The sequence below is a fragment of the Gopherus evgoodei genome, chromosome 1 (genome assembly GCF_007399415.2).
Source record: "Gopherus evgoodei ecotype Sinaloan lineage chromosome 1, rGopEvg1_v1.p, whole genome shotgun sequence".
NCBI classification, from domain to species: Eukaryota; Metazoa; Chordata; order Testudines; family Testudinidae; genus Gopherus; species Gopherus evgoodei.
In genome coordinates, this window is record NC_044322.1 from 278,306,458 (window position 1) to 278,330,528 (window position 24,071).

Below are 24,071 nucleotides of genomic sequence, written 5' to 3' on the forward strand. Positions count from 1 at the left end.
GAATGTACAGGGAGGTTATGGAATTCCTATCACTGGAAGTTTTTAAAAACTGGTTAGACAAACACCTGTTGGTAGGTATACTTAATCCTGCCACAGCGTCAGGGGTTGGAGTAGATGATCTCCTTTCCAGCCCTACATTTATATGATTCCGCTATTAAATATATAAGTGTAATGTCTGTAAAATAATCCTAACCTTTTTTCCTATTAAGGCTTCACCTTTTGTCAGCGTTTGACTCCTGAAGAATTTGAAGATCAAAAGCAACAAACAAGGCACCATCTTCTTGAATTGATTCAAGAGATGGACAGTAATCCCACCGTTTCTCTTAAGCAGAAAAAGAAGCTATTCAAAGAATTCCAAAAGCATCATTCTGTAGCACTGTTGTACTGATTTTGACACTGAATGTGGTTTTGCACTGTAGCAGAATGTTTAAATGAGCCTCGTCAACTATTCTTTTTATAATGCTGACATCATGCTTATGAAGAGGACTCCTTTTCATAAGCATTCATTGTTAAAGGGTTGTATTTTTTTGAATGACCCCAGTATTAGACTTTGTTTTTTCTACTGTAGGTAAGAATGCTGGGCCTCTGTTGCTGCTCTAAGTTTAGGGTCTGGTGACATTTCTATTGTGAAAGTTGTCAGTTTTATAGTCTGACTGAAATTCTGCATTCAAAGCACTTTTACTCTGACCTAAGTTAGAGTTACTAAATTTCTGGGTATTTTAAAATTTTGTATGTCTTTAGTTCATAATTGTAGTCTAGTTCTAGGACTTATCTATACGGTGAGTTGGTGTGCATACAGTGCATTAGTTGGGGAGGATGTCAAAGTGGACTACGGAACTTTTAATGCACCATTGCAGCATCCACATGGAAAATTCGTGTGCAGTAATCTAGCGTGCTGTATGTTCACATCCTAGCTTGTCACATGGATCTTTAGGGCACAGATATAACAGTAAGCGTGTGCTGCAGAAAACTGACTTATGTTGGTGTACACTAGAGCCCTGCATGGGATGTTTTTTTAAATCCTGCTCCCGTCCCACTCTGCAATTCCCAGTCCCCCATTGTTTCTTGCATTTTTATCTGACTCCTACCTTAAAACCCACAAGAGAGACAGATTCCTCTATTCTACTGGGGGAAAAAACTGTCAAATATGTTATATATAAAAAAAATGGAATTCAGCCAGAATTTTACCACCAAAAGAACAAAACATCGTGCTTAAACCATGTACAAATAGTTTAACTCCTGGTATAATAGACATCAAATATTTCTAACCCTCACATAAATTTAAGTATTAGAAGTTTTAAAGTGTTTTATTGCAAATTACCAGAGTTGTGTGGATTTTTGTTTTGCCCACCCAGTCTCACCCACAACAAAGCTATTATGACAGCGGGACCCATGGGATCCCAGTCCCATTGCAGAGCTCTGGTCTATACCATAGATACAGGGATGGGCAGGTTTGTGTAGTAAATGTCTGATAACAGAAAAATTTGATTCCTGATTATAGCTCTGTATGTGTATAGTATGTTACCATAATGGTTCTTTGAGTAATTCTTAAATTATATTGTCTTATTAAGCCTTTAATTGCCTTAACTGATATATTTAAAGTGTACATGTACTAGTTAAACACTTTAGTATGAGGTAATAACTCTTACCTGTGGAAATGTCTTACACAGCCTTAGTGTTAGATTCTTGTTACCTCAGATTTTTCATCAGTTTAACCTTCTTCAGTTATTTTAAATTTGGCTATGGCAGGTGAGTCCTTAGTATTTGCGGCTGCAAACACAGCCTGAGTAATACTTTGTATGCACAGCTTGTGCTCTGTAAAATCCTGATTTAAAAACTTGCATAATGTTGAGTAAAAGTTGAGGAGTAGATTACTTTATCTATGATGACCTCAGAAATAGTCTGCGGGGAGGATGAAGTGTGTGTGAGGTATAGCTTCAGTTCTTTATCCTCTACCTGTTACTGTAATGCTGTGAAACATCAGTTTTTGGAAAAAATAAGATTGAAATGTACATAAAGGTCGTCTCTTACTAAATTTTAGCCAAATATTTTGAGCTGCAGCACAGATGTTTTTGAGGAAAGTTTTGGAACTTGAGGAGACTGCATATCTGCACTTTTTAAAAAAATTATCCTTGAATTGGTTATCTACTGGAATAATCTTGCATTAGGAATTTAAAAATTAAGTGTTTAACGTATTGCTGTTATAAAGATTTGTGTAAGAGGATTGGGAAAAATCAGTGTTTTATCTTATGATTAAATTTCACATTAAATAAGTTAATGATTACCTACTTAATACTAGTACAAATAATCTACGGAGGCTTAACACCTTTCAAGATAGATGACAAATTAAGTACATTGTTTCCAAGACACTGCAAATTCCAAAAGCACATTAAGCTACTTTAAAAAGGGGTTGGAGCATTTAAGTTGCCATTTATTTAAATCACTTACAATTATATGAGCAAGATTACTACTGTATACTGAAGGGTCTATAGTTTACTAATTCAGTAAAATAATAAAGCCATGAAATAAATCTCTTCCCTTAAGCTATTGCAGTGGCTTTCCTTTGACACTTAATTTCAGAAGTGTTTGCTTTACCTTAATAGGAATTCTACCAGTCGGGTGAACAAATCTTACGTAACATCTTGGCCAATGAGAGTGCTATATTAGTGGGGCCTCATTTTTCAGAGGTGTTGAGCTCCTACAGCTCCTGTTTGTTCTTTTATAGTACAGTTTTGGTGTTCACCTTGTGAAACATCAGGCCCTTACCCAGTTAGGTACTTAGATTCCTACAACATTTGAGTCATGTCCTCTGAGGGAGGAAAAAGCAGTCTCTCCATGTTAAGCATGAGGGTTTCTTCTAAATGAAGTATGAAGATGGGTTTTATTGGGGGAAAAGGAGCCTGGCAAAAAAAATGTTACTATACTTCCAGTTTTTCACCATCAGTTATAATTTCAACCATACATCAGCATTCAAGAGAACTACATTAGACTTTTAAAGTGCTTGTTTATCAACTATACAAATATTTGTAGCAGAACTACCTAGTTAAGAAATATTGCCTTTGCATCTCTTTGAGAATGTACTCCCACCATGGCAGCTACCAAATATGTTAATTAGAATAAAGTAATTATCCTAGGACCTTTCAATTGTCTGCAGTTTTGTGGTGGTGTTAGGGAAAGAATGAGATTGTTCTTCTGCATTAAGGTCAGTTCAGCTTCTCTCAATAGTGATGGATAAGGCTACAATTATGTCACGGAGGTCATGGAATCCGTGACTTCCATTGACCTCTGACATTTTCTGCCCTGGGGCTGGAGCTCCTCGCCAGCCCTGACCTCACCCTGAGCTCGGTGGGAGGACCCAGCGCAGCTGACCAACCGCAGCAGGACCCAGTTTAGCTGCACCAGCTGGCCGGACCTGGCACAGCTGCCCAGTGGCAGGCTTGCCCAGTGGGGACTCCCCCGAGCTGCCCAGCAGCAGCTACAGCCAAAGCCAATGACTGGGGGCCCCTGCAGCTACCAGCTGCACAGGAAGGGGACCCCCGCAGCATCCCAGCCCCAGGGGTGGGGGACTCCAGAGCTCCCACGCACCACATCAGTGGGGGACCTGGGAGCCCCAGCAGTAGCAACGGGTGCTGAACCCACCTCTCTCTTGTCAGGGATAGGTCACAGGGGGCCATGAATTTTTGTTAATTTCCCATGACCTGTCCATGACTTTTACTAAAAATATCCATGACACAAACTTAGTGGTGGATAATGTTCTGCTGCTAGCAAGAGGGCTGAATACCTATTGCTATGGAAACAGTATCTTTACATTTCCTAATTTTTTTAGACGTCTCAGCTAAAACTCATTCTTGCCACTCCTGACATTATCAGCTTACAAATGCAGATTGTACCAGATATCCACAACTGTAAAATTTCAAAAACATGGTAAGTACACTTGATATAAGATCTTACGTGAGACTGTGTTCTATAGCTACTTGGTAGAAGAAAGTATTCTCACATACAGAGTTTAACCTTCACCTTGTAACCAAATTTCTTAATTCAGAACTGAATGAAGTCTTAGGCTGCACACAAAATGGAGCTGTGGAAGAGACTTCAAAATGGAAGCTAATGTTCCTGCCAAGATTCCCACTTTCCTTGGGGAAATAGAGGTTTTGCTACTCTTGTCTTGTCATTGTTTTGTCCCCAAGTGCCTGCTCTTAAATAGCATTAGCTACAACTTTTGTATAAAGTAGCAATTCTGAATAAAGGCACAATGAAACTCTATGGAGTATGTAAACACCTAACCCAGATCTTCAGACCCAGCTAGTGGCCCATGAGTTGCTCTGCCATGTCATTTCCATCTTCTAGAGAACCCTGACCCCTCACTTTAAAGGGTCAAGAGCCAAAAAACATTTTGCCACCAAGAGGCAGTTCATTAAATGACAAATTCTGGCCTTTGTATCAATAGTTTAAGACTTTTTAATTTTGACAGGAAATCACTGTCACTTAACTCCTGCTCCTTTCCCTGTGTTATAGTTCTTGGCTGACCCTTCTGGGCTTTAAGGTTTGCTTGCCTTGTTAATCCACCTATTGCAATTGTCTGTCATTGAGTGGTAGTCCAATTTTTTTGAATGCTTATATGACCATCTGTAATTCCTACCCATTTGACTTTTGTTGGTAAGTGATTGAGCCTCACTAATTATTCATAGTGCCTTGCTCCTTAATTCACTAATCATAGTCTGATGCTACTCAGAGCTCTCTTGAATCATTTAGTTACTTCCCTTTAACCTGCCCAGCAGCCAGTACTGTGGGTGAGAAATGAACAGCAGCTCCCCCTGCAGGAGATGGAAATGGAATAGCCATTCAGGCCTAGCATGGCTGCTGTGGTTTGCACCTCCTGCACCCCATGTGGGTGCTTGGCTGTTTCAAGCCTTGTGAGAAGTAGGGAGAACTGCTCTGGACGACTTAGTGCTGTGCCTTTCTGGGGTTTGTGTCCAGCATTAGATCTGGCTCACAACTGCCTAAACCCTGGCCTCCAATGTCAGTTCATTTCAATGGTAAATATATCTTCAATTCAAAACAAAACTCTACCTTATCTCCTTCTCACTCTTTCCCCTCCACTCCAGTCTTAAAACTCTGCCAGCTCATTCCCACCAACAGCCAGCCCACCCTTTCCCTACCTCAAATGGACTATCTCTCTCTGAAAATCAGAGTCCAGCTTAGTGACATTTATGTTCTTTACACAGAACTAAATCTGTAGAACTCACTCTAAATTATCTAATTCTACCATTACTGGATTGTTCCATAAATCACTTCTAGTATTTTGTTGTAAAATCACATGCACTTTGTTCAGTAACCAACGATCCTCTTCCTTTCCGGTACATACAATACTCGAGAGATGGGGCAAGGAAAGAATGCTACAATATATTGCATGCGAAATGCAAAGATGTAGCCTAGCCCAGACAGGTTTTGGTTTTTTGAGGAAACAGGCTATACATTTCAAATTAATTAAATTATTACATAAGATTAAGATGTTTTGCAAAGGCCAATTGGAAATGTTTAATTTTAATACATCAATAACATATTCATGGCACTTGATGAGTCTATATCAAAGTTTACTATCTAAATTAAGTGCAACAGCAAGGGAGAACAAGGGGAGGGGTATGGAAGAACAAGGATTAAAATAGAGGCCTCAGATGTTGGTGTACTCTACATAATTCTAACTTTTTTTAAATCATTTCATATTCAAAGGTGAGTCCAGTATTCAAAATAAAGGGCAGAGTTAGAGTCGGTGCTGGAAGGCTAACAAGTTAATCTGAAGACTTAATTGTTTTGTTTTTTAAACTATAGGTGAGAGCTGTGCAAAGGGGTAATCTCTGTTGTATAGATTTATCCTAAACTTATAAAAAAAATATTCAGAAAGTTGGGGTACATTCCACAATGGAATAATTACACTTTGAGTTTAGCCATTGACTGAGATAATTACAAGAAGTCAGAGTAAGCCTTTTATAGAATTTTTTTCTCCCAGGACATGTTAAAATGAGCTCCAGGTTAAAGAGTATTTGATGCAAATTATTCTGCATACTATTTCAGTTAAAAGACAACAGCATTCATGTTGGAAGAGAAAATAAAGTAGAGACTAATGCTTCTATACAATTGTTTTACGCTAATCTTCAAATATTTTTGTTTCATGCCATTAATAGGTAATTCACTTTTTTAAAGTAAAAACACAATTATTGAAAAATATTAATAAAGATGGAATACAATAAGATAAAATGACAAAGCACAATATATAACATATTAGTCTTCAGTGCTAGTTTAAAATCTGTGTAAATAAAGGTATTTACACTAATTCATTGTACATTCCTAATTATAGGAAAGAAAGTTAGAATAGTTCTAATTTACACAAAATAGTTTGTAGTTCAGATAAGTTCCATTCAAAGTGAAATTGTGGAGTATCACTATGTCTCCAAATGTGCCTCTTAAATATCAAATTTCTCTTCACAAATACAGTGTCCATTTTCTTCATAATCTTCTCTAGTTACTACCATATCCTCAAAATCATCATTTTCAGAAATCAACTTTCCACCTTCCCAAGAATAAGTAATAGGGCTGGGGGGAAAAAAAGTTACCACACAAGTTATTTTTAAATACTCCAAATTATGTAGTATTTTGAAAAAGTGAGACCATCATTTTAGGGCTTTTATTTAGAAATTAGCCACAGCCATTAATAAAATGTAAAACAAGACATTATGCCTATACATTAGGACAATCTGCTGAAAAATTGCATCTATTAGAAAGATACAAAGGGGGCCCGGCTCAGAGTATTCCAGATCTTTTTAGTGGGTTTATGAAAATTTTAAATTGGTAACCATGTATTTTTTAGGAATGGTAAGGGAGTCGTGCATTGAGCTTCAGCAACAAATATTTAATGAAAACTTTTACAAGTCCATCGTTGGTGCTATACTTCACCCAAGTTATATTTTCAAAATGACAGTATCCATTTAAGGAAATCAGAACTTAATTGGGCCAAAGAATGGTGTGAATTGGTATCAGAACTCATGAGATGACAGCAAGAGCATGATTTCTATTAAACACAAGAACCTTTATATAGCTATATCACAGATCTATATAGGAGAGTGACCACAGGTTTAGCAGAAATAGAGGCTTCAGTTTAAAACTGTTTTCTTACATCAGGCATGTACCAGTTATTTGATTATCATGTTTTGAGGTTCCTCAAAGGAGGCCAAGTAACTAATTTCCATGGGTAGAGTGTTTTCCTCTAAAAATCACACTTCACATGTATACAGCTAACTAAAATAAATAATTACATACGTCTGATTAAGTTATTCTTCAAAGGTGAATGGCTTGTACTAACAAAACTGGTTTGGAGCCAGTGGGTACAATATAGTGATCTAAGCATTTCGTTCAAATGAATGTTTCAAACCTAAGGTTCAAATCTGAGCTGGACTAACCAGTCTTCCATCCTTCCACAGTAGATAAAATTCCCATACAATGTATTTATTTGGTGGGGGAGTCTTTAGGATGAGTGTTTGAACCTACATTCTCGCCACTCTGCATAGACGTGAATGATTCCATAATAATTTTAAGAGAGGTGAATATCTCTCTCCTGGCACTCCTGTCACTGTCAGTCATCCACCCTGCTACTACTCTCCAAATCCCAAAAGTGCTGCAGGTATCAGTGATACGGTATGTATAATGTTTATAATACTCAGGAATTCTTCAGAATAAGAGAGATGAAAATAATCCCCCTGATCTTGCAAATGCATATGCAACTGGTTAACTTTGCTGCTGTGAATGGTTTCTTTAATTTCAATGGAACTACTCTCAGAAGTAAACTTAAGCACGTGTGTAAGTGTCTGCAGGATTGCAGCAAGCACAATATAGCTCTGCAAATACACTTTAAGTACTGAGTTACAACATCCTTCCGGTCTACTTTTGGGCCACTTGAACAGATTAAGTTAAATGATGGAATATAAAGATGACACAGATAAGAATATTTAATTAGCAGAAGGAATCCTACTTTACCATTTCTATTCTGTTAGGAGAACCAAACAGTAAAATAGATGCATTTTTATTTATATTGTTTAGGACTTACTTTTCTGGCAGAACAACAGAAACATCATAATCAGTTGGAGTGAGGCATCGAACTTCAGAGTAGACTCGATCCCTGAAGCCTGGGAAAAGGGTATTTCCCCCGGTCAGTACAATATTCTTGAAGAAGTGAGGCTGCATTTCTTTAAACAAAACCAAAATAGATGTATTTAGCTTAAGATTCTCCAATTTCTTCATGTACATTAAGTTAAAGTGGACAAGAATTAAAACTAATGTTTTTAACTACACTTTAGATAATGTTCTAAATATATTAAATACATACTGGTTATATTTAGATAAAGGGTATTGCATGGATAACTGTAAGCCATAGGATGTGCACATACCAAGAGGCTCCACTAATTAGGTGATAATCACAAGTGTGAAACTAGTTTTCTGGTGTGACAGGTGAATTTGATGAACTGCACCCTTTTTAAATATGAAAACTTTCATTAGTTTTCCTCTGCTTTGTGAGGCTTTCAAAATTTGTCTTTTAGAAATGTATTTAAAAATGTTGGATTTCATGAATGCTCTCAAACAGCCCAGTTTAGGGGAAAGAAATAGTATCAACGTACAAGAGATTTTAAATTTTCATATTTTTAGAATGAAAGTAGTTTTGTGGCTCTGATGCTACAGCTGTGAAGTGACACCACATAGTCATGAACATTTTCCCCTGCAGATATTTGGCCATATTAATTAGAAATGTATCGACATACCTAGTAACATGTGCATTGTCATGTTACAATTGTTGCTTCTACAGAATACAACACAGCCAGAAGAGTGATTAGTTTTCATTTTTAAGATTCAGTGGCCTCATTTGCCAGCATGAGTTATTCCCTCCTCTCCCAACACTAAACGGCATTTTAAAATAAAAATGAAATTAAGTTCAAGTGCAGTCATGAGGATTCCATCCTCAGAGAAAATAATTCAATGTGGTTGTGTTTTGTACTAGAAAATGAACTCATGAGGTTTCCAGCCATACTGTTACATTTTATCTTAAGCACAAATAGAAACCAATCAGCTTACAAAGTAAGCAAGTATTTCCATAACAGGAAATATTGAAGGAAACTGCAAAAGAGCTCTGCAGTAACTAACATTCACAAGGAGTTAAAACTGTTGCACTTTCAATCAATGTTTAGTCCTTTAATTCCCGGCACAAAGTATGCTAGGCTTCTGATGCACTTTGGATTCTAACAAAAATATTCAGACTTCAAGAATACATTTCAAAACATTGCAACCACTATACCTTCAGGCAAATTCTGAATTGAATAAACAATGGCTTCAGGAATTCCCATTTCTTGAATGCCAATATCTGAAGGATGGAAGAGAATTTCTGGAACAGCAAATCTCTCATTTGCTAGACGAAGTATTTGTTCCCCAGTCTTGTATTTTCCACTTAACACCATTTCTTCCCTTGGCTAAATTAGGCAGACATGAATGACAACTCCCTCTTAAAAAGGGAACAACACACACAAGAGTAACAAGTTTATCTGATCTCATTGTTTACATATTATTCACCTGTTATGGATGGTTCTGAAGGTAGTATCTTCTATATACTGAGTCACGTATCATGCACAAGTCTTAGGGAGCGGACATCTGTTCCAGAATCCTTTGTAATCCCCTACTCTAGACTTTAAGCACGAGAATTGTGTCCGATGTTAACTTTTTACTGCCATACTGAACAGACAGTGGCGTCAACTTGAATAGCATATGAAAGCATTTTGGTGCTGCATTTTTGAAGGAGCCCCATTCCAGACTCTGCCTGACACCTGCAGTTTTGCCTATGCAAGATTAGTGCACACTTAGGTACTTCTGAAAATTTTACTCTACTTCTCTAAATTACACATTTACCAATAAGCAATTTTTCAAAGTCTGAGTATTAGATTTGTGTTATTCTAGCAGGAGAATATTTTTTCACCCTCCCAACTCAAAAAAGATATTTGATCCTTGCAAAAAATATATTGCCTTAGGATGGAGTACAGACATGGAAAATTTCAGCCCTAAAATTGAACTATTAACAAAAGAAACAGGAAACTATAATGGAAGACAGTCTCCCATTCTTAATTATCGCAATTTCTATTGGTAACCATGCTAATACACTTCCACCTCGATACAACGAGACCCGATATAACATGAATTCAGATATAAGGCAGTAAAGCAGCGCTCCGGGGGGTGCAGGGCTGCGCACTCCGGCAGATCAAGGCAAGTTCAATATAATGCAGTTTCACCTATAACACAGTAAGTTTTTTTGGCTTCTAAGGACAGCTTTCTATCGGGGTAGAGGTGTAACATTTATCCACAACACTTACTGACTATAACGTAAGTAAGTGTCTGAGTTCCAAGAAGTAGCAAAACTTCTCAGGATAGCATGTGAAAACAGCTGAAAGATATCAGAATCAGAATTGTGCCTTATGACTGCGCTTTGATATAGAACTTTTAAATTATAGCAAAGGAAGTTATATTTAACTAGGCTTGGCAGCATTTGATCTTAAAATTGATAACTGTCAGCAAACACCATTTCAGCTGATACACTGAAATCAACAAAAAAATAGTCACTAATAGTTGAGGTGCCTGCAAAGATCAATTGTCACTAGCTATGAGGAGAGCCTTTTGCAGTCCTGCTGTTATAGGAGTGAGTGAGTGGGTTCCCTGTGCTGTCTCAAGGCTGGAGACACCTGATTCCTGTAGGCACAAGGTGCAGTCCTGGCTAGGCAGAGCAGAGGCTCCTAGCGACAACGACTGCAAGGAGGCGGCGGCCGAGGCCACACAGCTGCTGAATGGCTTCTGGGGCAGTGAAGAGAGCCCTCTGCAGCCCCAATGGCACAGACCCCTGTCACTTACAAGCTGGGAGTCTGCTCTGCCCTGCCAGGACTGCAGCCTTCCCCACACTGGACCCACGGTCATTCAAGGAGTCCTCTGCAGCTCCATTATCCATGGGAGTGAGGGAGGAGGGCCATGACAGCAGAACTGCAGAGGGTTCCCTGCACAGCAGTGGGGCCAGTGAGACCCCATCCCGGCATGCTCAAGGTACGTGGGAGCATGCAGTTGTCCTGGCTTAACAGAGCAGAGACCCCTGGCTAGGACTGCAAAGAGTATGATGAGCTGGCAGCTGCAGAGGAGCAGTTTCTGCCTGGTGAGATAGTGGGGCCAGTGACACGGGATCCCTGCTGGCCCAAGGTTCAGGGAAAACTGTGGTCCTGGCTCTGCAGAGCAGAGATGCCCAGCCAGGACTGCAAGGAGGAGGAGGGGAAGGAGTTGTTGTCATCCCCAGCCACAGGGGAGGTCACCCTGATGCTGAATGGCTCCATCCCCAGGCAGGAGCCATTCAATAGCAGATGGCCTCCCCTGTGTCCAGGGACATGTCATCCTCCTTGCAGCCCTGTCCAAGGGTGACTGCTATGCCCCACTAGGAGCCTTCCCCATACCATGTGCCTGCAGGGATCCAATCTCACTGGCTCCACAGTTGTGCAGCGAGCCCTTTGCAGCTTCACTGTCATAGCCCCACCTGCTCACTCACCAGCCAGGAGTGTGGGCAGGAACTACACAGCAGTGGGGTGGTCTCCCACACAGCCAGAGCCTCATCCTCCTGCTTATGTTCTGGGCAGGGGTCCCTGCTCCATCAGGCCAGGCCAACACAGCTTCCCCTGCACCTTGCGCTCTGATATCTTGGGCCCTTTGGCTGCACAGGGAGCCCCCTGCAGCCCTGCTGTCAGCACTGCCTTAACCTCAACCCTACCCCCAACTACAAAAATAAAAAGTTAAAAATTGAAAAGTATCATTAAAAAATCATATTTGAAAAAAACTGAAAATCAAATTCTGCCACGCCTAATTATAGCTAAGGCTGCATGTCTTTCAGGGAGGTCATGGAGGTCCTGGGGGAAAAAAATTAAAAAAAAAAATTACAGAATCTGTGACCTCTGACTTCTGTAGTGGCTGGTGTGACTGACCCCAAGGCCACCTGAGCAACTGAGGCAGCCCTGGGACCAGCCACACCAGCCATTGGTCAGCTGGCCCAGGCGGCTGGTTCTGGGCTGAGCCCCGGGCTGCCCCACCCGCTGGAGCAGCAGCAGGAGGAGTCCCCACTCCAAGCACCTAAGTTTTAATTACGGGTATTTATATAGTACAAGTCATGGACAGGTCAGGGGCTGTAACTTTTTGTTTATTGCCTGTGACCTCTCCATGACTTTTACTAAAAATACCCGTGACTAAATCATAGCCTTAATTATAACCATAAAACAAGCAACAGGTAAGACAGTTTTGAGAAGGTGATCAAAATTAGGACATAACACACTTCATATTTTATGCTGGAATGAGAAATACAGGGCTAGATTGAGATACTGAACCTATGGTATTATAGCTGATTTTCAGATGTTGGATAAAATATCTAAGAATATCTAAGAATACCTATGTGACTTTGAAAATCTGTTAAACTTGAACCCCTCTGTCACTTAATTTTTTTGGACAATTTTACAGATTAATTCCTAATGCAGAAAATATTACCCGTCAGTATCACAAAAAAAAAAGAAAAATTCCACCCATCCTCCCTCACTACCAAGGAAGATGACAAAAAAAGTATTCCAGAAAAGGCTGACAGTCATAATTACCTTACAAAACCCTTTTTTGATTGTGCTGAAGTCTGGCAAAACATAGTCTATCATTACTGTATTTTCTTCCCCTTTCAACCTGGAAAAGACGACAAGCTTAGAATAGAACAGAGGTAGGCAACCGGCGGCACATGAGCTGATTTTCAGTGGCATTCACACTGCCCAGGTCCTGCCCACTGGTCCAGGGGACTCTGCATTTTAATTTAATTTCAAATTATGCTTCTTAAACATTTTAAAAATCTTATTTACTTTACATACAACAATACTTTAGTTATATATTATAGACTTATAGAAAGAGACCTTCTAAAAACGTTAAAATGTATTACTGGCATGCAAAACTTTTAATCAGAGTGAATAAATGAAGACTCGGCACACCACTTTTGAAAGGTTGCTGGCCCCTGGAATAGAACATAGCTAAAGTATGCCGAATCCTGGAGGCCGTACTCAGGTAAGAGTCTGTTTCACTTAAGGGGGAGTTTTGCCTGAATAAGGATGGTGGTATTTGGCTCTACACAATTAGATTATTTGGAACTACCTCCTTTCAAATTTGGCAACATAGTAAACTTACTTGGCAATCTCCATATCCTTGTAAAAATCCTGAGACACATAACATACATCTTCTTTCACTTGATTAATTACATGAGTTTCATCCATAACGTGCAGCTGCCTGTAAAAAAATAAAAATGTCAGAAAACAGATCATCCTGAATATACATTTATAATTATTATTCTTCACTACTGATCAGTTCTTACAGTTTTCAAATTGCAAGAAGCTGACATTATAATATGTACATTAACTTATATATAAGCAGTTTTGACAGGTAGAAATGACAGAGTATTTTTACTCTTTAATCCAAACAACGTAAAGCCGTCAACACTAAGAACTGTGGCCACGATCTCGCATCCAGTTCTGCTAGCAAAGATGCCTGCACAGGGTCAGTTATAGGGGATCCCAATACAGGATGCGAGTTTAGTGCAGTGGTTCTCAAACTTTTTACTAAGATGACTCACCAACTGCCTTTTGTCTTTTTTTGTGACTCACCATTACATATAAACATCTCCGCTTCATCACTATAACCCTAATTCCCACCCAGTGCGGAAGGGAGACGCCAAAAGAGGAGAGGTTGGAGAATGAGCCTGCCACACACACTCTGCAGCATCAGCTTCTGCCTTGTGGGACTGTGCTACACTCTGGGTGGCCAGGCCAACTGGTATTTGAGTGAGTGGTATGGATGAGGGACAGCTGAGCCAGACCTGAGTGGCACTGCAACCCCATGCACCTGGTCGCAACACCCAGAACGGGGAGTCAGGCCCAGCCCAGTGGGACAGAAGCCACTACTATGGGGTGACTGCAAGTCAGGCTCTCTCTGACTGCATCTCTTCCTCCCAGCGCATCTTCTCCACACAGGGCTGGGGAAGTGTATGTTTACTTAGGGCTCCATGATCCACCTAGACCCTTCCTGCAAACACTGGCTTAGTGAGTTCTAATCACTGCTCAGGTGGAATTAAACTGTCAACTTCTCAGAGCTGTGCCATCTTATCGGTGAAGTGGAAATCTGGCTATAGCTTTATTACTATAATGACATCTCAGAAAAAGTCACAGGGCCTGATTCTGTAAGGTACTTAAGCATATGTGTAACTTGAAGCACGCAAGTAATCCCAGTGAATGGGATTACTGACATCCTTAATATTATGCAACTTTTTGGTACTTTGCTGAACTAGAGTCTTATGGTGTTAAAATGGTAGCTGAAGCTCAAGATGTCATTTTACAGGTTTTCCTCTTCTTCAAAGAGGGCTTAATCCTAAACTTAACTTAATTAAAAGACATCCATTGACTTTAATTGGCTTCTAACCAGGCCTCAAGTGTCGACAGTTAGCACAATTTTACCTGTAAGAGATTATCTCCTTTAGATGATTGGTTAAGAGCTTTCCTCCAACATTAATCCTAAAAAGAAATAAATATTTTCTGTCACCATTCGCTTCAGACATATCAAAAAAGCCACCTGTAAAGAAATAAGGCAGTTTACCTAATAATTGCCTCTTTCTTCTTTTTACTTCTGCAGTAAGGTACAATATGTGTAAAGGAGTAGCCACTGTCCACAATGATACAACATAGCTCGGATGGATTGTCCCGAAAATATCTATGTGCACTGAGAGCCCCAGCTGAAACACAAAAATGCCAACCCATATTTATTTATAGATCTAAAATTCACCTAAATAGATATAGCACCTATCTCATATTTTAGATGCCTTTGGCAGATCTTCAGTAACTAGAATACTAGAATACCTCCAGCAGCACAATTTCACCCACAGCCAAAGTTAATCAAACATAATACCCCACCTTCTCTCAAAAATAATAGACTTTATTCAGCTCTGTCCTTCTCAAAGGCCCAAGTAGATGGATTTTGCAGTGTGCCCAGGTGATTCATAGATTCCAAGGCCAAAAGGGACCATTTTGATCATCTAGCCTGACCTTCTGTCAGAACTTCCCCAAAATAATTCCTAGAGCATATCTTTTAGAAAAAGATCACACCTTGATATAAAGGCTGTCCATGCTGGAGAATCCACCACAACATTTGGTAAATTGTTCTAATGGTTAATTACTCACTGTTAAAAATGTATGTCATCTTTCTAGTCTCAATTTGTCTAGCAAGTCAATTTTCACGTTATTTTTGACCAATTATATAACAGCTTTCATTCCCACAGTGCTTTATATAAAGGAGTCACTTAATTAGGCATTGAAATACAGTCACTGCTGGGGTGGAATGTGATAACAATTCTAATAGAAACACTACACAAACTCAAGGGGGATGTTGGAAGGGAAGCATATCTTTTAAAATGCTTGTTGTACAACAATTATACAGCTTTCCACACATACTCCTCGACCAAGAAGCTATACTTTCAGTTAGAGGTAGTATTTGAACATTATAATGATTAATCTCATTAATCTAAAAAAAATTCTGAAAAAGTGAGATTACAAGTGCTCTTCACTATGTATACAAAAAGATTCTTCTTCGCATTTATTTAAACTAAAAAACATCAAGATAAGGAAATACATCTCTGCGCCATCTTTTAATTGTGGTGTTCCATTTGGCATTTTAAGATCTTGTATAAAAGCTCTTAACAGTTCCATTGCATTCCCTTGTTAAAATACATGTAAAGAAATCCATTTGAGAGCATGCAAAACAAAATATTATTTTCCCCACTTGAAAGAACTGACAACCTCAAGATGATATTTTCAAAAAAGGGGAATTAAAAGTGGTTTGAGGAACCACACTGCCCGTCCCCTAAGTCTCCATTGGGTATTTGTGATTTGACAGTCTCAGAGGAATTTAAATACTGGGTAAAGCAAAATGGAAAAAGGGAAATAGTTCTCCTTCTCCACCAGCTTTCTAGTTACACTAGTGTGAATAGTAACTTTGTGCCCCTTTAAATTATAAATTATAGCTGTACTGATTTCTTAGTTCTGGTTACAAACATCACAAACAGACACAACGTCCCCAAAAAGAAAAACAGAATCCACTCTAATTCTAATTCTGCTGGGTATTCTGCAGAACTATAGGAGCAAGAAACTTTACAAACTCACAAATGGATTAAAGAAGCTTTTTAAAAAGACAACACAGTGCATCATAACCAGAAGTTATCTTTATGAGAAAGACTGTCTTTTGAACCATAGTTTTCCTCAGTATATATAAAACTTAAAAAGTACAGTAGAACCTCAGAGTTATGAGCACCAGGGTTATAATGACCAACCAACCACACAACTTATTTGGAACCGGAAGTATGAAACCATGCAGCACCAAAGACCACCCCCCACCCTCCAATAAAGACAAATACAGTGCAGTATTGTGTTAAACATAAATGACTAAAAAGAGGGGTGCAAGTTTAAAAAAAGATTTGATAAGGTAAGAAAACTGTTTCTGTGCATGTTTCATTTAAATAAAAGGCAGCATTTTTCCTCTGCATAGTAAAGTTTCAAAGCTCTATTAAGTCAACGTTCAGTTGTACACTTCTGAAAGAACACCCATAACATTTTGTTCAGAGTTACAAACATTTCAGAATTATGAACAACTTCCATTCACAAGATGTTCATAATTCTGAGGTTCTACTGTACTTCCAAAGAGGAAACATATAAACACAGAGCCCATTTATATATTCTGCTCCCATTTATATCAATAAAAGCATGATTAGATCCACAGTGTCCAATGTGTAATAAAAAATTAACATGAATAGTTTATATTAAAGTCTATGTTCAGTGACTTGAATTTTTGAAATATTTTTCAAAAACAAAGAAAATTGTGACTATAAAACATTCCCCAGAAAAAAGGTAAAACATTTATTTTATATGTTCATGTCTAAGATAGATGACTATTATTTCAAGGCCAGTTTTAAAAAAAGAAACCAACACATCTTTCCTGTAATTTCCGCATAACACTACCAATACTAAAATTTGTTTAGAATTCATCTAAAACCTGACTGAATAGCTTGCAAAGACTCTCATCATGTGCACTGACAACTCATTCCTCCCCTACTTTTATAACATCATCAGAAAGGGCACTGTATGATGATTCATGTCACTAATTTCATGTGTTCTGCAGGATAGGAAGTAGTATATAATTGTAGCACTGTATTTCATGGGCCACTTCAAAAACTGAATGAGAACTGTCAGAAACTCCATACAAATATAGCCAAGAAACAAGTAATAGTGCAGTCTCTTTCACATACTACCTCATCTCAAGAAGCCTCAGACATTCCTGTTATCAGAAACCAACTTAAAAACAGAACCTTGACAGAAAGGAGCATCAAGACGAAAGTGACTTTCTGCCTACACTTATTTCCCCCCATTTCACTTTGTGTTTCTTGCTGTTACATATCAGCATCCTCTCACTAAATTATTATAAATATAGAGAATATAGAAGAAACATTAGATGTGTATGCACAACTGAATATAGGTTAGAGAAATAAAAAGTTAAATACTACTCTATAGAGTCATGGAAACAAATGAAGTAATTTCTTTGGCATATTATTTTTAAATTGGGAAGTTAGCCTGGAGCACATTAATGCAGAGCAACAAAATATATACTCACCATTTACTCTAAGAACTGCTTGAAACTGATATTCTTCAAATAAAATTTCATTCATAGAGTCTTGTATTGAACTGAAGTTAAAATAAGGTTCAGTAACAATAATATTTGTATCTACAAAGTCCACCTAGGAGGAAAAAATAAAGTTCTGTTCCCAAACAACATTTTAGAAACCACTATCCATATTATTTACATTTTGTGGTATGTAACAACCACCATGCTGTATAAAATTTCCCCCAGGCCTATTACAGATATCAGTGCTACCAGCTGCTTGTGGCACATGGGTTTTGGGGAAAAAAAATTGAATAAGAAACATTATGTGCACTGTCACTCCTACAGCACCCAATGTGTTAACATTTTTCAGGGCAAAATAGAATTATTTCATTTCCCTGTCCTATGCAGCCATTTTTAATGTTGTGGCTCTTAAGAGCAACCTATCCCTTTATCTTTCCTCTACATTTCAATGGGTAATAATAAAAATATTTAACATGTATACAAGAAACTTTACCCTAGTCCTACTAACTACAGAACTCCGCCACTTATATAGAAGCTTGATTCTTCTAGTAACCTGGGTAATATCCTGGCCTCGGTGAAGTCAACAGCAAAAATCTCACTGACTTCAGTACGGCCAGGATTTCATCCCTGCTCTTTCTGCACTTACTCAGTTCTCAGACTTTCTAAAACAGGCCTTCACTAAGGTGTTTTCACCATAATGGGACTCAATGGGAACCAGAACACACAAGTCAACAGTTCCTTTCTTTAGTGCTCATTCTGCAAACTAGTACCAAAACCATGGTAATAATGAGTTTCTTTAATGAACCCAATAGTTTAAAATCTTAAACCAGCCCAATTTCCCCACCCAGATTATACAAAGAGATATTCTGAGGAGTTATTTTGGCTCCCAACATGTTCCCCTTTAAGTACTGTAAAGGCCAGCCTTATAAGTTAACATCATCAAATTTTTTGCTTATTAAAAAAAATTAAGGCTAGAGCCGCCAACGCTCTTTTCATGCTAAACCATGTTGGTGAAGCGAGCAAAATAATATTATATTAATACACTTTATAAATTTAACTTATTCATCATAAAAATGAGAAATTCATGCACAGAAAATGACTACTTGATCCCAAAAGACTCACAATGTAAATCTCAGCACTTCTTCCACTTTTGTAATTGTCTCCTTCATGCAACAAAACCTGGTTCTTCAAATAAGGTATACTAATTAAGTTTATGAAAACAATTATCAAGTAACTTTTATGAGCTGAAGCGCCAATCTTGCAAACACACGTTTAACGTTACTCGGGTAACTAGTCCTACTCAAGTCACCAAAACTACTCATGTGTGTAAAGTTAAACATGGGCTCTAGTTTGCAGAGTCGTGGCCTGAGTGAACTGAGCTCAAAATCATAGGTAATTCAACTTCCTAAATTGTAGATGTGAGTCCTTGTTGAATATTCCTGCAAAATTCATAAATTGGGGAATTCTCCATTATATCCATGATTTGGAATATTTTTGTATTACCTCTAGTAATTGTTTTAAATCTGTATTTATAGATTTTTGTTTCTTAAGTGTTTTAGTTACCTGATACATTTCCTTCCCAAAAAGGTAATCCCAAACTTGTCTCTGAACATCCCAGTTCACCAAGTAACCCTATGGCAGTTTGTGGGGAAAAAAAGACATTATTTATAAGACAATATTGCATATTTATTAACTATTCCACATCTGCAGAATTTCAGGCTTCCAGGAGTAATTGTTAGATGGACTGATAACCAAACAAAATTCAGAAATAACAGCTTCTTCTTTAAGATAACGGAAGCCCTTCCAAACCTATTTAAAGGTGTAAATGTTGTGCAGCTACAAGCAAGAAGATCCAAAGATAAGTGATATTGTACCTCTGTTGTTCCCTATCATTTAGTTTAAATTATTGCATAGTAAGTTTACTACAGTATGAATCATGCTTCCTAAATTGGTATCTGGTGGCAGGTTATGGAAGCCACACTTCAGGCTTGATACTGAAGTTACACTGCTCTATCTGAAGTTTGTTTTAAATATTGTTTATGCCTCTACAGTTGTAGCATATTGCATATATTAAACATAAGCATTAACAGAATATTAGGGTTGGAAGAGACCTCAAGAAGTCATCTAGTCCAATCCCCTACTCAAAGCAGGACCAACATCAACTAAATCATCCTAGCCAAGGCTTTGTCAAGCAGGGCCTTAAAAACCTTGAAGGATGGAGATTCGACCACCTGCCCAGGTTACCCATTCCAGTGTTTCACCACCCCCCTAGTCAAATAGTATTTCCTAATAGCCAACCTAGACCTCCCACACTGCAACCTGAGACCATTGCTTCTTGTTCTGTCATCTGCCACCACTGAGAACAGCCTAGCTCCATCCTCTTCGGAACCCCTCTTCAGGTAGTTGAAGGCTGCTATCAAATCCCCCCTCACTCTTCTCTTCTGCAGACTAAATAACCCTAGTTCCCTCAGCCTCGCCTCATAAATCATGTGCCCCAGCCCTCTAATCATTTTCACTGCCCTCCACTGGACTCTCTCCAATTTGTGCACATCCCTTCTGGAGTGGGGGGACCAAAACTGGATGCAATACTCCAGGTGTGGCCTCACCAGTGCCGAAGAGGGGAATAATCACTTCCCTCGATCTGTGGCAATGCTCCTGCTTATACAGCCCAATATGCCATTGACCTTCTTGGCAACGAGGGCGCACTGCTGACTCATATTCAGCTTCTCGTCCAGTGTAATCTCCAGGTCCTTTTCTGCAGAACTGCTGCTTAGGCAGTCAGTCCCCAGCCTGTAGAGGTGCATGGGATTTTTTCTTCCTAAGTGCAGGACTCTGCACTTGTCCTTGTTGAACCTCATGAGATTTCTTTTGGCCCAATCCTCCAATTTGTCTAGGTCACTTTGGATCCTATCTGTACCCTCCAGCATATCTACCTCGTCTCCCATTTTAGTGTCATCTGCAAACTTGCTGAGGGTGCAATTAATCCCATCACCCAGACCATTAATAAAGATGTTGAACAAAACCGGCCCCAGGATCAACCCATAGACTGTAATAGACCCTTAACCCACAGCCTGTAATAGACTGCATTGCTAAATCTAAAAAGCATCTTAATTACCTTCTGAAAAGGGAGAATGTAAAAGAGTCCAGAGGGATCTTTAATTTCATCCAGTTGATTGGCTGTAAAAGTTTTCAAGCGTGCTGTTTTTGATCTAAACTGGCAGTTGGGAATAACACTGAAAAAAAGTTAAGAATGTTTTCCTGTACATCATATCATATATATATAGGGCTAAATCATATTGTGCATTTTCACATCAATTCCATAAATAGTTCCTTTTCCATAAAATTCTGTGACTGTATTTTTTAGAAAGTAGCAGTTACCCTGGTTATTGCAAAACCACAAGATTGTTTTATTGTCTTGCCAATGACTCAACATACCAAATCAAACAGTAAATTGCTAAAAGAAATTACAGAAACTTCCAACCACAGGTTAAGAACATTTTCCTTCCTTAACGATCACATTTTGTGGTTGCAAACTGGCCTGAGACAGTTGCCCAACACTAAATGGTCTGGGCCTAAGATACATGAAAAGATCACTTAAGGCTATAAGATAAAGGACCATAATCAATAACATGAAGTTAAAGCAAGAAAAAAATCAAATTAGAAATAAATTCCCCCCATTTTTTTTTTTTAAACAGCGTGGGTGATTAACCATTGGAACAAACTGCCAAGGAAATGATGGAATCTCCATCTCCTGATGTCTTCAAGGCTGGAAGATATGTTTTAGTTGGCAAGATACAGGGTTAACTAACTGAAGCTTTGCTGGTGCATCTCTCTGGTACTGGGAGGAGAATGCTGTTGCTACACTTTGTGTGAAATCTAAACAGAAAGGAGCCCCCCTGTTTGGAAAATTCCCTGAGCCTTCCCTAGGGTTGCCAACTTTCTATTGGCACAAAACCTAACACCCTAGCCCCGCCTCTTCCCCAAGGCCCCACCCCCACTCACTACATCCCCCCTGCCTCAGTGGCTCACTCTCCCCCCTACATACTCACTTTCACTGGGGTGCGGGTGGGGATGAGGGCGCAGGCTGTGGGGTGGGGCCAGAAATGCGGGGTTCAGGGTTTGGGAGGGAGCTCCGGGCTGGGGAAGAGAATTGGGGTGCAGGAAGGGGTGAGAGCTCCAGCTGGGGGTGTGGGCTCTGGGGTAGAGCTGGGGATGAGGGGTTTGGGGTGTAAGAAGGGGCTCCAGGCTGGGGGTGGGGCTGTGGGATTCGGAATGCGGGAGGGGGCTGTAGGTTGAGGCAGGGGGTTGGGATGTGGAAGGTGGGAGGGCTCTGGGCTGGGGGTGCTGGCCCTGGGGTGGGGCTGTGGATGAGGGGTTTGGGGTGCAAGAGGGGGCTCCAGGCTAGGGGGTGGGGACAAGCAATTCAGAGTGCAGGGGGGGTGCTCTGGGCTGGGGTGCGGGGGTGAGGGCTCTGGCCTAGGGGTGTGGGCTCTGGGGTGGGGCCAGGGATGAGGGTTTTGGGGTGTAGGAGGGGACTCAGGGTTTGAGGGGGCTCAGAGTTGGGGCAAGGGGTTGGGACACAGGCTTACCTCCAGTGGTTCTTGGTCAGCAGCACAGCAGGGCTAAAGCAAGCTGCCTGCCTGTCCTGGGGCACCCCGCTGCGCCCTGGAAGTGGCCAGCAGGTCCGGCTCCTAAGTGGGGGGGGAGGGGAAGAGAGGGGGCAGGAGGCTCCACAGTGTTTGCTGCTCTTTTCCACAAGGACTGCCCCCAGTTCCCGTTGGCCGATCTGGTGTTCAGGGTGGGTGCAGCACATGGAGCCCTGTGCGCCCTCTGCCTAGGAGCCGGACCTGCTGGCCGCTTCCAGGGCGCAACGCAGTGTCCCAGGACAGGTAGGGACTAGCCTGCCTTAGCTCCACAGCACCACCAACCAGATTTTTAGCAGCATGGTTGGCTGTGCTGACCACAGCTGCCATGTGTTCCGCTCGAAAACCAGACACCTGGTAACCCTAGCCTTCCTGCTCCTGGGCTGCCCCACCTGCAGCCGCAGCACTTGTTCCCCTTGAGATGCAGGCAGCAGCAGTATTGCCAACTTCACGAGATCAATAATCATGAGTTGAACTCTCAAAAATAATGAGATTGACCCAAAAATCATTAGTTTTTTTAAAAAAGATGACATTGTATTTTTAGGTCAGTCTTAAGTCTACCCATCCCCAGGGTGTGTGCATGTGACAATTACTAGTGTTGCCCACTCTCCCGCATGTATTGGATAAGGTGATTTTGGCCCCCACTGCAGCTCTCACCCCCACATATTCTTCTCCTGCCCAGCAATTAATCCTGTCCCTACCCAACCCACTTCACCTGAATTCAACCTCCCAGCCCCCATCATCACCACCCCATTAGATCAGCCCCCTAACCAATCAACCCTCACTGCCCTCAGTTCACCCTCCCAGCACTCACCCCACCTGCTCAGAACCCATCATTAATACAGACCTCCAACCCCATCAGCCCTCACCCTCCTCATTTCAGCCCCCTGAAGCCACCAGGCCATAATTCAACCGTCCCAGCCTCACCCCTGCTCCTCTTTGGGTTCCTCAGCCTCCCCAGGCCTAGGGAGGCTACAGTGGGGTCCCCTCTCACTTCCCAGCTGACACTGGGAAGCCTTGGCTGAGGCTGACAGCAGGGAGCCCCAATCAACCAGGGCTGGTTGACAGCAGGTGCCCCGGGGTGACTAGCTCCTACTGTCATCCCTAGCTGGCTGACAATGGAAGCACCAACCAGGGCTGGTTGACAGCAGGAGGCTCACCTCACAGGGACTCCATGAGGAGGGATTCCTGCGGTCACCCCCAAGTGGCTGTGGCTCCTGTTGTCATGCTGACAGCAGGTGGTCCGGACACCAGAAGTAGACTAAGGACCAGGGCTGGCTGACAGCAGGAGCCCCAGCCGCCACAGCACTTCCTAGGTAAAATTAATCCTGACTAATGACCTGGGGCACAGGCCCAGGCACCCATGGGAAAAAAACAGGGGTGCTCAGCACCCACCAGACACAGCTGTTCGGGGGCAGGGTCCCCGATCCGCTGTTTGGCAGCTAGGGAAGGCGCTTGGGGGAGGGCAAAGAGCAGGAAGGCTCAAGGGAAGGGGCGGGCGAGGTGGAGCCACCGGGAAACACAAACGTCAGAGACTGGGACGTGGGGAGTCTGGGGACAGAACACGGAGCTGGCAGGATCTGTATTTTCAGCGGCGAGTCAGGCTCCGTTTTACTCCGGAGAGGCGGCAGGACC

General features: G+C 40.8%; 2 protein-coding genes across 4 annotated transcripts in view; one reads left to right on the forward strand and one right to left on the reverse strand.

Moving 5' to 3' along the window:
* DEPDC4 (DEP domain containing 4) overlaps positions 1 to 6,306 on the forward strand; it is a 31,290-nt gene extending 24,984 nt beyond the window's left edge. For both annotated transcript variants that reach the window (XM_030548458.1, XM_030548459.1), the window contains exon 9: positions 210 to 6,306. In XM_030548458.1, coding sequence (XP_030404318.1) covers positions 210 to 388 — 179 coding nt within the window. In that variant the 3' untranslated portion in view covers positions 389 to 6,306. The remainder of the gene's footprint in view (positions 1 to 209) is intronic.
* ACTR6 (actin related protein 6) overlaps positions 1 to 24,071 on the reverse strand; it is a 30,756-nt gene that overhangs the window by 6,046 nt on the left and 639 nt on the right. Inside the window, exons 2-11 of one of the 2 annotated variants that reach the window (XM_030548460.1) lie at positions 20,909 to 21,026; positions 19,357 to 19,425; positions 17,782 to 17,905; positions 14,722 to 14,857; positions 14,583 to 14,639; positions 13,264 to 13,362; positions 12,696 to 12,774; positions 9,338 to 9,509; positions 8,099 to 8,237; positions 5,711 to 6,591 (exon numbers count right to left, since the gene is read on the reverse strand). In XM_030548460.1, the coding sequence (XP_030404320.1) occupies positions 6,462 to 6,591; positions 8,099 to 8,237; positions 9,338 to 9,509; positions 12,696 to 12,774; positions 13,264 to 13,362; positions 14,583 to 14,639; positions 14,722 to 14,857; positions 17,782 to 17,905; positions 19,357 to 19,425; positions 20,909 to 21,026 (1,123 nt within the window). In that variant the 3' untranslated portion in view covers positions 5,711 to 6,461. Of the gene's footprint in view, positions 1 to 5,710; positions 6,592 to 8,098; positions 8,238 to 9,337; positions 9,510 to 12,695; positions 12,775 to 13,263; positions 13,363 to 14,582; positions 14,640 to 14,721; positions 14,858 to 17,781; positions 17,906 to 19,356; positions 19,426 to 20,908; positions 21,027 to 24,071 lie in introns of those variants that run through there. The other variant, XR_003998469.1, reaches the window with a different exon arrangement.